The 15,356-nt window shown below is 37.2% G+C and overlaps 1 protein-coding gene across 1 annotated transcript in view; it reads left to right on the top strand.

Annotated features, from left to right (window-relative positions):
• Nucleotides 1-15,356, top strand: part of PRKG2 (protein kinase, cGMP-dependent, type II) — a 79,738-nt gene that overhangs the window by 7,923 nt on the left and 56,459 nt on the right. Inside the window, exons 2-4 of the mRNA XM_015557674.1 lie at nt 9,127-9,293; nt 13,478-13,591; nt 15,213-15,318. Of these exons, the coding sequence (XP_015413160.1) occupies nt 9,127-9,293; nt 13,478-13,591; nt 15,213-15,318 (387 nt within the window). The remainder of the gene's footprint in view (nt 1-9,126; nt 9,294-13,477; nt 13,592-15,212; nt 15,319-15,356) is intronic.

Genomic DNA, 15,356 nt, shown 5'->3' with positions numbered 1-15,356 from the left:
GAGTGTAGTTGAGAAGACCTTTTCCTCTTTGCTTGTCCAATCAGAAGGAAGCATTGTCACTGACCTTTGCCTCCTAGTAAGTGGTGCAGTGTTTCCAGGGGAGCCCCCCTTTTCTTTCCTGGAAGCCTAGGCAGCTCAGCTCATGTCACCTGACTTTTTCTAGGGTTTAACCTGCAATAAAATTCTCAAGAAGGGGGAAAAGATCTGAAGCCAGGAATAATGCTTTTCAGTTTTTAGACTCTGGAAGTACTTCCTATGTGAAAGATACATTTCCTAAAATTTTTATCCTTTGACCAAAGCTATTTCCTTTCTTTAAAGTCTCATCTATATAATAAAAGCCTCAGTGACTGTTATGGTGGAATGACCAGAATGACCAGTCGCTATGATGCGCACTGACCATCAGGGAGCAGATGCTCAATGCAGGAACTGCCCCCTGGTGGTCAGTACACTCCCATAGGCGGAACACCGCTCAGCCAGAAGCTGGGCTCACAGCTGGCGAGCACAGCGGCTGCGGCAGGAGCCTCTGGAGCAGCAAGCTGAACAGTAAGGAGCGAGCAGTAAGGAGCAGGGAGTAGTGGGCAGTAAGGAGCAGGGAGTAGTGGGCAGTAAGGAGCGAGGTATGTCTGACCACCAGCTTAGGCCCAATCCCTGTGGGGAGCAAGTCTAAGCCGGCAGGCGTGCATCTCACGAGGGGTCCCGGACTGCGAGAAGGTGCAGGCCGGGCTGAGGAACCGCCTCCCCCAGTGCATGAATTTCATGCACCAGGCCTCTAGTTGTAAAATAATTTGTCTCCTCTCCTCTATGCTGACTCCCCCTTAGAAGTATTTGTTGTAGAACTTTCAGCATAGTCTTGCTTCACAGTTTTTGTGAGATCTACAGCTGGGAATTATACATCTTATAGTATATAATTCATTCTAAAGTGTGAGTGATAAGGAACTTCCCAAATTCCTATTAATCCTTCTAGGAATATTTGCTTGTCATGCCAAACTAATTTTAATTAGTAAATTTCTACCATCAGTTTTGATGGTCTTTTGGGGGTTTGTAGATCAAGCTCAGGGAAATATAAAAGAAAGATCTGCATAACTTCCAGTTATTTCTCTCCAGTTGAGACCCAGGTTAAGGCAATAGTATTTACAGTTCTCTCTTAGAAATAGAAATTCAGAAAAACCTAAGCGTATTAGTTTTCTATTGCTCCATTACAAGTTACTACAAACTTAGCAGCTTAAAACGATACATATTTGTTATCTCAGCATTTCCATGGGTCCAGAGTCTAGGCATGGCTATTTAGGTCATCTACTTGGGATTTCACAAGACTGCAGTCAAGGTGTCAATTAACTCTGTTCCTTTCTAGAGCTTTCTAGAAAAGATTGCTCTCTAGGCTCACATGATTGTTGGCAATATTCAGTTCCTTGTGGTTGTAGGACTAAGGTCACCAGTTTCTTGCTGACTGTCAGCTGGGGCTACCCTCGGCTCTTAGAGGCAGCTCCATTTCCTACTCTGTGTCCCTCTTGCAGGCCCTCTCACCATATGGTGCTTACTTCTTCAAGGCCAGCTAGAGAATCTCTTTAGAGTTGGCTAAGATGAAGTCTTCTATAGCAGTCCCTGAGTGAGCCTCCCAATACCATTTCTATATTCTGTTGATGAGAAGCAAGTCATGGATTCCATCCCCATTCAAGGGGAGAGAATGATAGAAGAGCATGACAACAGAGGGGCTTTCTGAGAATTCTGTACACCATACCTTTTGGCTTCTCTGATGTGAGATTCCTGGCTAAGATTCTTGGTCATGCCATACATAAAAGGTCCAGACTCTTAAACACACATGTTTATAGCAGCATCATTTGCAATAACCAAAAGGTGAAAGAATGGATGAGCAAAATACAGTATATACATAGAGTCAGATATTATTTAGCCTTAAAAAGGAAGGCAATTCCTTCCTTTTTCTTGCTACCACATTAATGAACTTTGAAGACATTATGCGAAGTGAAACAAGCCAGACTCAAAAAGACAACTATTGTATTTTTCCACATATATGAGGTACCAGAGCAGTCAAATTTATAGATATATGAGTAGAATGGGGGTTTCCAGGAACTGGGAGGCAGAGGGGAGCAGGGAGTTATCATTGAATGGGTACAGACTTTTAGTTTGGGAAGATGAAGAAGTTCTGGAGATGGATGGGGGCAATAGTTGTAAAATGAGAATATACTCAATGCCACTGAACTGTGCACTTAGAAATGACTATAATGATACAGTTTCTGTTATGTATATTTTACCACAATTAAAATAAAGCCCAGAGTCCTGGGGCTGACTGGACAGCACACCCCCAAGTGCAAGGCTATCCATACAGGATGCTGGGAGGAGAGAGAGAGGACCGTAATATTTTTCTCTTTCCTGTATTTATTAGTAATATTCAAAGAAGAATGAGATGTGACAAAGTCTTGGGACAAACATTGAATATTGTTAATCAGTTATTGCTAATTACTTAATAGTAATTGATTTCTTGATGAGTCTTCAATAGAGGTATGTTCCCAGTGATGTGTAAATACAGAGCAGCGGTTCTCAACCTGTGGGTCGCGACCCCTTCTGTACCTGTGGGTCGCGACCCCTTTGGTGGTCGAACGACCCTTTCACAGGGGTCGCCTAAGACCATCCTGCATATCAGATATTTACGTTACGATTCATAATAGCAGCAACATTACAGTTATGAAGTAATAACAAAAGTAATTTTATGGTTGGGTCACAACATGAGGAACTATATTTAAAGGGCCAGAAGGTTGAGAACCACTGATATTGAGGGAAAGGACAGCTTCAAACTCCCTTGTATTTTATTGTTTACAGCTATAATTCTTAACCTCAAGTGGACACTATGGGCACCTGACCAGTATTAAAAAAATACTGATTTTTGGGTCCAGTCTCCAGGGAGTCTGATTAATTTGGGTTGAGGTCAGGGCCCTGGACATCAGGATTTATAGAAGCCCTCTTGTTGAGTCTAATGTGCAGTGACCTTTGAGAAGCATTTTGTTAGAGGAACAGGTTTACTGCAGTTTAATCCAGAAATATCCAGTTTGAGGGTTGGAGAGCAATACTCCTTACAGACATTTAAGGAAACGATTTGCCATTTCTATTTAATTTCCATGCAGCACAATGATGGTTATGCATATCATGGAGTGTGTCAGATCAACTTCCTTGTATGTTTCGGTGGTTTTCAGCATTTTATTATTAAACTCTGCTCGTCGATGCTCATGGGAATAGGATCATCTGCATACATTTATGAAAGGGGAAGAGAAATGTTTGTTGTAAGCACGAAGGAACAGTAAACATGATTAAATTACACCCACACTTAATTAATGGGCAATAGGGTGAGAGAGTTGACAGGAGAATGTCACGCTTGTTTTCTGATTACCCAGGGAATGACCTCATCTCTCTCATGCTAGTTTCTCAAATTATAAACTGGTGCTTTCATTAGGTATGTGTTTTTCTTGTTTGTTTATCACGCGACACATTTTTTGGGAGAAGGAAATAGATACTTATCCTGCTTATTATCTGTGCCTTGTTTCCTGGGTGACCGGCAGGCCCACCTCCACTCTTGTCTCTGTACCCATGATTTTTAAAGCAGGAGAAAGAAGTTGCATGTCCTTTAGCATTAATTTTGTTGAGTTCCTACTACATGCCAGAGAATTCTAGATATTTTTGGTAATAAGAGGATGAAGAAAGCATAGTCACACTTTTGAAGATTACAGGTTTTTTTGGGGAAATTAAAATTTATTGCAGTCTTGTATGATGAATCTTCTAAGGTGTACAAAGGAAGGAGGGAGCATCCTTGGTTTAGTGGGATCAGAGAAACCTCCATCGAAGAGATGACCTTGAGCTGGGTTTTGAAGGAGGAATGGAAGGAGGAATTGAAGAGAGTCAAAGTAGCCTGTCACAGTTGCGGGCCTGGGGTACCTTGGGCATGGAGGGGCGCTGGCCGGGCTGTGGGCTGGACTGTCAGGAGTTTTACCAACACTGTGAAGGAGTCTCTGTAAATAAAGGCAGGTGTCAAGAATAGGGTTTCTTTCTTTTTTTTGCTTATTTGTTTGTTTTTTGTTAATCCTCATCTAAGGATATTTTTCCACTGATTTTTAGCGAGAGTGGAAGAGAGAGGGGAAAGTCAGAGAGAAACATCAATGTGAGAAAAACACACGGTTGCCTCTTGCAAAAGTCCAGACCAGAGCCTGGCCCAGGGCGGAGCCTGCAACCAAGGTATGTGCCCCTGACCAGAATCAAACCCAGGACCCTTCAGTCTGCAGGCCGACACTCTGTCCACTGAGCCAAACCGGCTAGGGCAAGAATAGAGTTTTTTGTGTTGTTTTAACTGGAAGGTTTTTAAATTGCTGGTAAGTTGCTGACCTATAACAGGAATAGCTGTCCTTTATGTAACATATTTTACAGGCCAGGCGCCGTTCTCAGTGCTTTATGTTGTTAACTAATCTAATTCTCATAGAAATCCAGTGACTCATGGACTGTTGTTATCATTTTACAGCTGAGAAAACTCAAGATAAAGTGACTTGCACAGGGTTCCACCATTAGTAATGGCAGAATTAGGAATCAGACCCTAGTAGTACAGTTCCAGATGTTGTGCCCTTGACAAGTATGATTTACAATATGATTTCGGGGGCATATATAATAAAGCTATGAATTGTCACCCAAGTTAAGTTACCTTGGCCTCTGTGCTCACAAGGAATCCCAGATAGATAAGAGGTGTTGGCCCCTGCTTTGCACTAAGCCTCATGCAAAGAAGGCTGCAAGCTGCATGCCATGACCCAACAAAAACAAACAATGAGAGCACAGGCCTCTGATACACAGGGCCTGAGAAGGAAGATTGAGGGCCCAGCATAACAAGAACTGTCAGTGGACTTTGAAAAATTAAACTTCCTGAAGCAATTTAGAGGACAAGAATTTATTGCTTCAAAGAATGTTGATTACGTACATTGGGGGTATAAAAGGATTATAAAAGGATTACCTATGCTGCCAGTAATGGGCATGCATTTGAGACCCAGTCCTATTGGAGGAACTTTGACCTGAGCAGAGGGGCTTGACAGTGCCTCTTTGTTTCTCCGTGGTTTCAGAACTTTTCCCATCCCACAGAAAATTATTACTACTACCACCATCAACTATTCCTACAACTGCCATTTATTGTTTACTGGCACCTTACCTTAGTTAATGTGCATAATATTCCTATAATTATGATCACCATGCTCTATTCACGTAGGAGAAATCTGAGATTCAGAAAGGTTGGTGAGCCCTAGCCAGTTTGGCTCAGTCGATAGAGCCAGAATATTTAGCAATTTTGAATAAAGCTGAAGAGTCTCAGGTTTGATTTTATTCCAATCAAGGGCACATAATTCGGTTGCAGGCATGATCCCAGCTCCGGTCAGGGTGCCAGTTCGCCAATCAATGTGTCTCTCTCACCTTGATGTTTCTTGCTCTGTCTCTTACCTTCCCACCCACTCTCTAAAAATCAATGGAAAAATATCCTTTGATAAAAATTAACAGCAACAATAACAAAAAGAAAGTTTAAGTGACCTGACAAATATTACAGCTAAGAAGTGTAGGGCAGCCAGCTGTTGTTTTAACCTGGGATTTTCTGACTCCAAAGCCATACACATATTTTAATTTTTAAGTGAAATTTTTATTGAAGAACACAAATCATAGAGTGAACACACCCATGTAACTATTGACAGGTCAGGAAATAGAACATTACCAGCTGTCAGAAGCCCCTTTTGCTCTCTCCCAACCCCTACCCATTATCTCCACAAAGGGAGTCACTATCTGTGCCAGTATGATCAGAGATTACCTTTTGCCTATTTTAGAATTCTATTTTAATGGAACTAGAAAGTATATACTCTACAGAGTTTGGCTTCATTTGTTTACAAGATTCACTGACATTTTGTACATAGCAGTGGTTCATTAATTATCAGTGTTATGTAGTGTGTGTTTCATGACTATACCACAATTTATTAATTTGCTATTGATGGGCATTTGGTTGTTTGTCATGATTAGCAATTTTGAATAAAGCTGCCATGACTATTTTTGCATATGTCTTTTGGTACATTATTATGATTTATGATGGATATATACCTAGGGTGGAAATGGTGGGTGGTACACTTTATCTGAGTTCACATTTAATACAAATTGGTAAATCGTTTTCCAAAATGGTCTAACAAATATATACTATCACCAGCAATGTATGAGTATTAAGTTACTCTACATTCTTGCTGGCATTTGGCATTGTCAATATTTCTCATTTTAGCTATTCTCGTGGTTATATTGTAGTATATTATTTTGGCTTTGCTTTGCTTTCCCTTAAGAATTAACAAGAGAGAGCACTTTTTAAAGTATGTATTTTCCACTGATGTCTGCTTTTTCCCATACCTATGCATATTTGTTTGGGTTTCTGAACTTTCTGTTCAGTTCCAAAAGTATTTTTTGTCCATCCTTGTGCTAAGAGTATATTCTCTTATTTTGATTAATAATTTTTGATATCTACTACTTTACATCTTTCAACTTTGTTGTTTTTCAAATTGTTATAACTGTTCTTGGGCATCCTTATAACTGTAAGAATTTTAGAATCAGCTTGTCGATTTTTATAAATTAAAAAAATATTGAATGGGATATCATTGAACCTGATCAATTTGAATAGATTCACATCATTTAAAAATTTAGTCTTCTCATTCATAACTGGGGCAGGAGTCTCCATTTAGTTAAATTTTATTAATATGTTCTACTTTCTAGTATAGTGATCTTACACATTTTTGGTAGATATAATCTGATATAATTGATGTGTCTAATATCTTATAAAATGGTGCCGTTTCTAAAATTTCATTTTTAATTGTTTGATGCTGGGATATAGAAACACAATTGAATTTTCTTATTGACCTTGTATTTAGTGAGATGGTTAAAAATAACTTAAATGACACAGGGGTTAGGGGCACCAATTCCCCTGAATAGTAAAAAAAACCCCAGGATATAATGTGTGACTCCCCCAAAACTTAACTACTAGGAGACTGCTGTTGATTGGAAGCCTTCCTGATAACATAAACATATTTTGTATATACATTACATACTGTATTATTGCTATAAAGTAAGCTAGAGAAAAGAAAATGTTATTAAGGAAAACCACAAGGAAGAGAAAATACATTTATAATGTTTATGAGGGGGAAATCTGCATGTAGGTGAACCCATACAGTTCAAACCCATTTGTTCACAGGCCAACTATACTTCCATGGCATGTTAATGGAAGTTAACACCCTCTCCAAAACAGAAAAAAAAAGAAAAGAAAGAAATATAAATAAAAAAGACACTGAGCTTTGGAAAACATTAAACAGACTTGTTTACTGCAAGATTTATTTGAACCTTTAAAGTTATGCATTATGAAATTTCAAAATTATTTAAACTCAGCATACATTTGCTTATAAAGGACCAGTACTTCTTGGAACATATTTTGGGAAAGTGGGATATATCAGCATTGAGGAAACATTTGCTGGAATGGTAGGTACCCTGGCATGAAAGGCCCATGAAAGCTGGGGCTTTGGGGGTAGTTTCTCAATGTGTATTAATTGAATGAATTGTTGGTTTTATTGGATGAAGGAAGAATTAGATCTGGGTGAAGTTAGTTTTTGGCAGGATTAATCTGATATCATAGTATAAGATGGACTGTAGTGGGGGGATGAGGCTAGGAACTAAAGTACCCAAAAAGAAGCTGTTAAAGCTATCCAGACCTAAGATTTTTTTTCTTTTTTTAATACTGTGGTAACATCCTTGAGCAAATGGAAACAAAAATGGATAAAAGGGATGTTTTTAAAAAGAATTGACAAGATTTGGTGATAGATTAGATGAAGGAAGAAAGAAGTTCTCAAGGTACTTAAAGAGTTTGGATGGTTGAGGATGATGGAGTCACTGTGGGGAAGATGACATTTCTATACAAGACTTTGTTGTGTTTCCTTCAGGTAGCCGGCTGAGCTGATGGATGTAGTCATGAAGGAAGTGTCTAATTCCATGACCGTTTACCTTGTGTGTGAGAACTTTCTGTGTAGAAAATGATTACAAGTTTTTAAACAGTAAAACTAGTGATGGGATAGAGCTTGGATGAAAAATACTGGAAAAAAAAAACACACCTATGTAAAAAAATTGCACTGAGGTTGAGTGAGAGCAAAGATTCTGACTTAGCTCACAAGCCAATGTGTCTTTTTTCTAGTTCATCAATTCTATGATATCTACATATACATATAAAGTATTCTAATTAAAACATTTTAAATTTTGGTAATGATGGTTGGATAATTTATTTGTAGCTACTCTTTTCTAAAACAAAGTAGAGTACTCTAGGATTATCAACGAGTGGGCCTTGGATTTTGGATATGAAAAGGCTGTGAGATTTAAAACGTAGGTTATCTAGTCTAGACATGCTAAGAGGCAAAACTTGGGCAAACCCAGACTACCACCAACACCCTTTATGTCTGCTCAAACCTAAGAAGTTCCAAGGGAGCTGACTTCTCTAGCTCAGAAGAGGCAGTGGATGGAATGAAATCAGCACAGACTTCAGACCCACAGACTTAGATTTAAATCCTAGAGGGAATACGTTGTTTCTTACCTCTTAGTCTACTTATTCATAAAATAGGAATAGTAATTATCTTGCAGGATAGTGGTAAGGATTAAATAAGATGTAAAATTTAGTACCAGAGGCAGTATGCATAGCTATGCTCAGTTCATCAATGAATGAACTGTGCTGTTGTATTTTAAATATGCCTTCTATCTACCAACCAGATTTGCTTTCCATCCCGAACGTCATGTGTCCATTAGTAGTGCATCTAGCGATCTTGAGAGACTCTATCTTTGTGATGAAGATAATTAGGAGTGATAATAAATTTGGTGTAATCATGATTACCAGAAAATATTCAAAAAAATTTAAAATATTTTACATGTTAGGAATAGTGGTGATAAGGGTCAAGTGTTGGTGGGGCGAGAAAACAAATTTGCCCTGCGGAAAAGTTGTAAGTACTTAGTTGTATCCACATTCAAAATGAAATGAATCTAAACAGCAAAACATGGTTTTCCTTCAATGTAACTAACATCTCTTTTTCATTACAACAGTGAGAAGAAGCTCATTACAGATGCTCTCAATAAAAATCAGTTTTTGAAGAGACTGGATCCTCAGCAAATCAAAGACATGGTGGAATGCATGTATGGAAGAAACTACCAGCAAGAGAGTTACATTATTAAGCAGGGAGAACCAGGAAACCATATCTTTGTGTTGGCAGGTGGGTTTCACAGATTTTTCCAGTTATTGTATAACAAATATTTTGCCTGTTATAATTTTTGCAAACATTTGTGAAAATGCAAAAACAGATTGCTGTGTTTGCAGGAAATGTAACAGATTGAGATAATGAAATAGTAACATTGTTGAACTATCATGATGATGATAAGAGTTAATATTTACTGAATGCTTTCTATATGTCAAGCATCCTGTGAGCACTGAACAGAGAAATCTCATTCATCTTCTCATCACTTCTGTTACTGGTTACTGATGTTGCCTGTATCTCCATGTTACTAATGTTGACTGTCACAGAGAGGTTAAGTAACTTATCCAAGGCCACACAGCTCCTAAGTGGTGGAGGTAGGATGCAAACTTAGATGATCTGATTCAAGTCCATATTTTAATCACAGTGTCACTCATTCAATAACTACAAAAAGCTGTTTCCATTACAAATACTATTGTCTATGTTGACATTTTTTGGGTGTACCAGGAAAAACACGCAACTGTTTTGTCAACGAATCAAATGGAATGCCTTGACATTATAACTGGTAGTTTTAGAGCCATTTAAATGGTTTCCTTCATATATGAATACTTGAACATCAAAGGATTTATTTCTCAAATGCATATTAAATGTGTGTCTTAGAGTGGTATACAAAAACTTTTTTTTTAGATATAGAAGCAAGAAATTATTTGAATAGGGTTTATGGATATTGAACACTCTGTCAAATTCTGAATTGCCCCAACTTTTTCAGTTTGGGGTGGGGGGAACTAAATTGGTTTACTCAGACAGAATGGTAACCTAGGATGTGCCATGGTCTTCTATTTTTCGTTACAGTTCATGACAATCCAAGCAATGCTTTTTAAAATGTTCTTATTTTTAAGCTACTTTTATTATAAACTCACTTAAACTTATATGAACATAATATAAGATTATAAAAACACAATATAAGCACATTTAGACACATCTCAACAAAAATATCAGAATAAATATATAGGCTGAATATTAGCTAAAATCATAGACCAATAAAATTTGAGTTAATATTAATGTGATGGATGTAGTTTAGTTGGCTAAGTCACTTTTCACAGTCTCTAAGTTTGGCATGTTCTAGTGAACAAGTGCTAATTCAGTGATCTTGCCACTTCTTCAGCTATGCTTTTATAATTCTTGTTTACTTGGGGTCTTAAGTGTGGGGCAGATGTTGCCTATACAAGCAAATTAATAAACATGTATTATAGTCTATGTATAGTATGCAAAAGATTGTTTTCATATACTTTGATTCTTTACCCAACCCAGTCTCATAACTATTGATTTATTTTTTGCCATCTACAATTTTATAGGTATCCTTAAAATTCTACTGTCACTCCCAAGTAATTATTTTACCCAAGAAGTGAATTATAGTCTTAATTTATGCAGCCTTCACGTGTTGGGGGACAGGTGATCCAGAGCAATTTTTCCCTTTTTCCCTTTTTTTCTTGGCCATTTTGCTTCTACTTTAGCAACACTAAAACATTCTGGAGAGAAAAATTAGGTCATTAAGTCAATAAGTACTTTTGGAACCTGCTAGAAAAGGGTGTGAAACTCATGTCTGCCCATCTTGTTCCTTGCCAGTAACTCTGATGAAAGGCTTGGGGAGAGAGGAGTTTGAACAGAAGGCAGCATCCATACAGCCATTCAAATCAGGGCTATAGCACACATGGAAATGAAAATGGAACAGTTTCTTATTTTAATTAATTACTTGTTATCTAAGGACTGAATTGCCTGATTCAATTGATTGAGCAAATTAATTTGTTAGTTAAAAATCTGCCCTTTATAAAATAGAGAATGAATAGCAAATGATAATGGTGTTTAGCTTAAACTTTTGATAGTCCATATATTGTCAGTATTGCTCAAATCCAATGAGACATAACCTTAGTATAAAAATGAAATGCGTTAAAATCTATGATACTAATTTGGCAGTACCATTAAGTGGTTTCAATGGAAAGGAATTTAGTGGTAATGAGAACTTATTAAATTTTTCATATCTAATTTATAAACTTTGGAGCCTAAGCAGGGTTTATTTGTTACTAGAATATAAGTTCTGTCAGAATCAGTATCTTTTCTGTTTTGTTCACTCTGTCTCTGGCACCTGGATCAGTTCCTGGTAGTATGTAAGTGCCAATGTAAGATTTGTTGAATGAGTAGATGAACAGGGACCACCAGATCTACTTAGTGATGATTTAGGAGAAGGGGATTCTTCAAGTAGAATAACCCCACTAAGAATACAGGTTCTTTTGCATATTATTTTAGTTATGTTAGGTTTTATTTGCATTTCTTCAAAGGGAAAGGAGCGTAGAATTTCCAGGGTAAAAAACAATTATGAGGCAGTACCTGAAGTGCTGCTTCTCTCGTCCTCCAACCTTCGTCTAAATAAAGATCAGTTTCAAACACTTTTCTTCTGCACTTTTTATTTACAAGACATCATTTTTAGAGGCATTTTTGTTTTATAACAAAATTGAGAGGGAAATATTTCCCATATGTCCTCTGTCCCCACACACCCATAGCCTCCCCTATTTCCATATTACTCACCAGAGTGGTACAAAAATTATTTTTACTTTTATTCCCAAGAATGAACCTATATTGACATATCATAATCACCCAAGTTCTTAGTTTACCTTAAGATTCACTCTTGTTGTTGTTCATTCTATGGGTTTAGACAAATGTATAATGACATGTATTGTTCATTATAATATTTTACAGAACATTTTCATTGCCCTAACGATCCTCTGTTCTCTGCTTATTCATCTCCCCTCACCCAGCCCTGACAACCACTGATCTTTTCATTTTCTTCATAGTTTTCCCTTTTCCAGAATGTGATACAGTTGGAATTGGTGGCTTTCACTTGGGAATATGCATTTAAGATTCCTCCATGTTTTTTTTTTTTTTTCATGGCTTAATAGCTCATTTTGTTTTAGCACTGAATAATATGCTATTGTCTGGATGCACCACAGTTCAGTTATTCATTCACCCATGGAAGGGTATCTTGGTTTCTTCCAAGTTTTGGCAATTAAGAATAAAGCTGCCATAAAAATCTGTGTGCAGGTTTTTGTGTGGTCATAAGTTTTCAGTTCTTTTGGGTAAAAATACCAAGGAGCATGATTGTTGGATTGTATGGTAAAAGTATACCTAGTTTTGTTAAGAAACCACCCAATTGTCTTCCAAAGGGGCTTAACCCTTTTGCATTCTCACCAACAATGAATGAGAGTTCTTGTTGCTCCACATCCTTGTCTGCATTTGGTGGTGCCATTTTTCTGGAATTTGGAGATTCTAATAGGTATGTAGTGATACCTCATTGTCGTTTTAATTTACGTTTCCCTGGTAACATTTGATGTGGATCAGCTGTTCATATGCTTGTGTGCAATCTATATATCTTCTTTGGCGAGTGTCAAGGTCTTTGGCCCATTTTATCTGTTTTCTTAATGCTGAATTTTAAGAGTTCTTTTATATTTTTTACACTAGCCCTTTATAAGATGTGTCTTTTGCAAAAATATTTTTTTTTCCAGGTTGTGGTCTTTTTCAAGCACTCTTCTTAGTGACTTCCATTTATTAATTAATTTCACTGAATGAGGGGCTAGACAACTACTGAGGCATAGTAAAGTAACTTACTCAAGGACACAGCCGATGACTACTCAGAGCCAGGTAGTCTGACTCTGGGGCCAGTGCACTTCTCAGTTATGATAGTGTGAACAGCTGTGGTGTGTTTCCAAGACATACAGTAATTTGTGTTTCTTGTACAAGAGAAATTGCTTCATAGATTAGAATGAATTTTAAATAAAACACTTGCCATCCACTGCTTCAGAGAAAGAACATGGTAACGATAATATTCACAATAGCTAACACTCATATGGCATTTACTATATGCTAGCCATTGTTCTAAGTTCCCTACCTACATTAAGTGCATGAAGTAAATATTATTTTTCCCATTATGGACAAGGAACCTCAAAGAAAGAGGGTAACTCTCTCAAGGTGAACAGTTAATGATATGTGGCAGAGCTGGTTTCAGCCTGCATTCTTGACCACATTATTAAAATGAGAATCATAGATATAATAACTGTATGCTTTATGTGCTTTGTTTATTTTTTTAATTCATGGAATCCAGGCAGATTTTTATTATTTGTGGTTTTTGTTTTTGTTTTAATTCTACTTGATAGAGGGCCGAGTAGAGGTGTTTCAAGGGGAGAAATTGATATCATGCATCCCCATGTGGACCACGTTCGGGGAACTAGCCATTTTATACAACTGTACAAGGACCGCCTCTGTGAAAGGTAATGGTAGTTGAGATGCTGTAGTTTTGAATCGTGATGCAATGTTAAAGGAAATCTGGTTGAGTCACTGTTGCATCTGGTTTAGTCTTTTGCCTTCCATTGTGACCCATATGCTCTTATTAATAGAAATGCTATACTCTTAAGAACATTTATTTTGAAGCACTGGTCTAAATAATTCAAATTTAAAAGAACTTTCCCATTAGATACCTGTATGTAAAATATGAACATGGCTTTCAGCTGAATGATTCAATATTTGCTTTATTTGCCACTTCCCTTTTTAAAAAAAAATATATTTTATTGATTTTTTACAGAGAGGAAGGGAGAGAGACAGAGAGTCAGAAACATCGATGAGAGAGAAACATCGATCAGCTGCCTCCTGCACACTCGCCACTGGGGATGTGCCCGCAACCCAGGTACATGCCCTCGACCGGAATCGAACCCGGGACCCTTCAGTCCGCAGGCCGACGCTCTATCCACTGAGCCAAACCGGTTTCGGCAGCCACTTCCCTTTTTTTTTGCCATGTAGACATCTGCCTTTGGCTCATCTAGAATGTTTACTTTCCATTCTCTATGAGATTCTGATCATATTATAAACCAAAAAAATTAATTAAACTAATGAAAAAAATGTATCAAAAATGATGTGAATTAATTAATCACAATTTTCATGAATGACTTGAGATTAGTTTAATTGCTTCTCTTTAAAGTTCTTGTTTTGAATGTATTTAATCTTGAGTTTTCTTCTGAATTACTTGGATGTGATGTTTCTCAGTGCTTGGGACTGGGTTACATGTCTCAGCATTGCTGCAGTATTTGATAAAAATATAGATTCAGGGCTTCGTTCCAAACCTGAATCAGAAGCTCTGGCAGTTCAGGTTTAGAATGTCAAGATGATTCTAATTCACTCTAAAGTTTAGTAAATCAGAGCTTTGGGTTTTGATCTATTTTGTAGACTCTCATTACTCCTTTAAAAAAATATCACAACCATAATTTCATATAGAATTTTTAGAGCTGGTATTTCTGTTCCTCTTCCTTTTTAGATTTTATTTTTGCTTTTAATGTCTTTCCTGTAAAAAAAAAAGTCTCAAAAACTATCTTCCATAATCTCTTTGAAAATTATTTGTATACATTTTATGTAATAGTAACCATAGTGATCCTTAAAATATATTGGCTCTCTTTACCAACAATGTCTGAACACCATAAAAAGACATAAAAACACAAGCCTACACCCAGAGATTTTAAACTCTCAATTAACTCATTGGAGTAGCTACAGACTAGCTGGCTTCTCTTCTATCACAGCACAAATCTGAAATACATCCTGATGATGCAGTGCTTAATTGGGAATTGCAAACTAATTTTAATATCGTAAGCAAAACATAATTAGAAAGGAAATCTTTTGCTACTCACTTCCAAACCTGGGTCACAGGAAAACCAAAAATGATTTTGTAAAATTGCCCACTATTTATATCCCCGCTGCCTTCCATTTGCATATTGAAATAATGCATTTTCCAATAAATACCATTTTATGCGAATATATAAAATATTTATTAACATTTTGTAATGTTTTCTTAACATGGGGCTAAATAATATTTTATTACTTTCTTGGTGTGTTTTTTTTCTAAAGCTATTACCAATGTTAAAACTTGGGCACTTGATCGAGAGGTGTTCCAGAATATAATGAGAAGGACGGCTCAAGCTAGAGATGAACAGTACAGAAACTTCCTCAGAAGGTAAGGCTAACAGGTGGAAAGAGCCAAAGATGGTGCAG

This window comes from Myotis davidii, unplaced genomic scaffold, assembly GCF_000327345.1.
Source record: "Myotis davidii unplaced genomic scaffold, ASM32734v1 scaffold449, whole genome shotgun sequence".
NCBI classification, from domain to species: domain Eukaryota; kingdom Metazoa; phylum Chordata; class Mammalia; order Chiroptera; family Vespertilionidae; genus Myotis; species Myotis davidii.
This window is presented reverse-complemented; position numbering and strand designations above follow the sequence as displayed.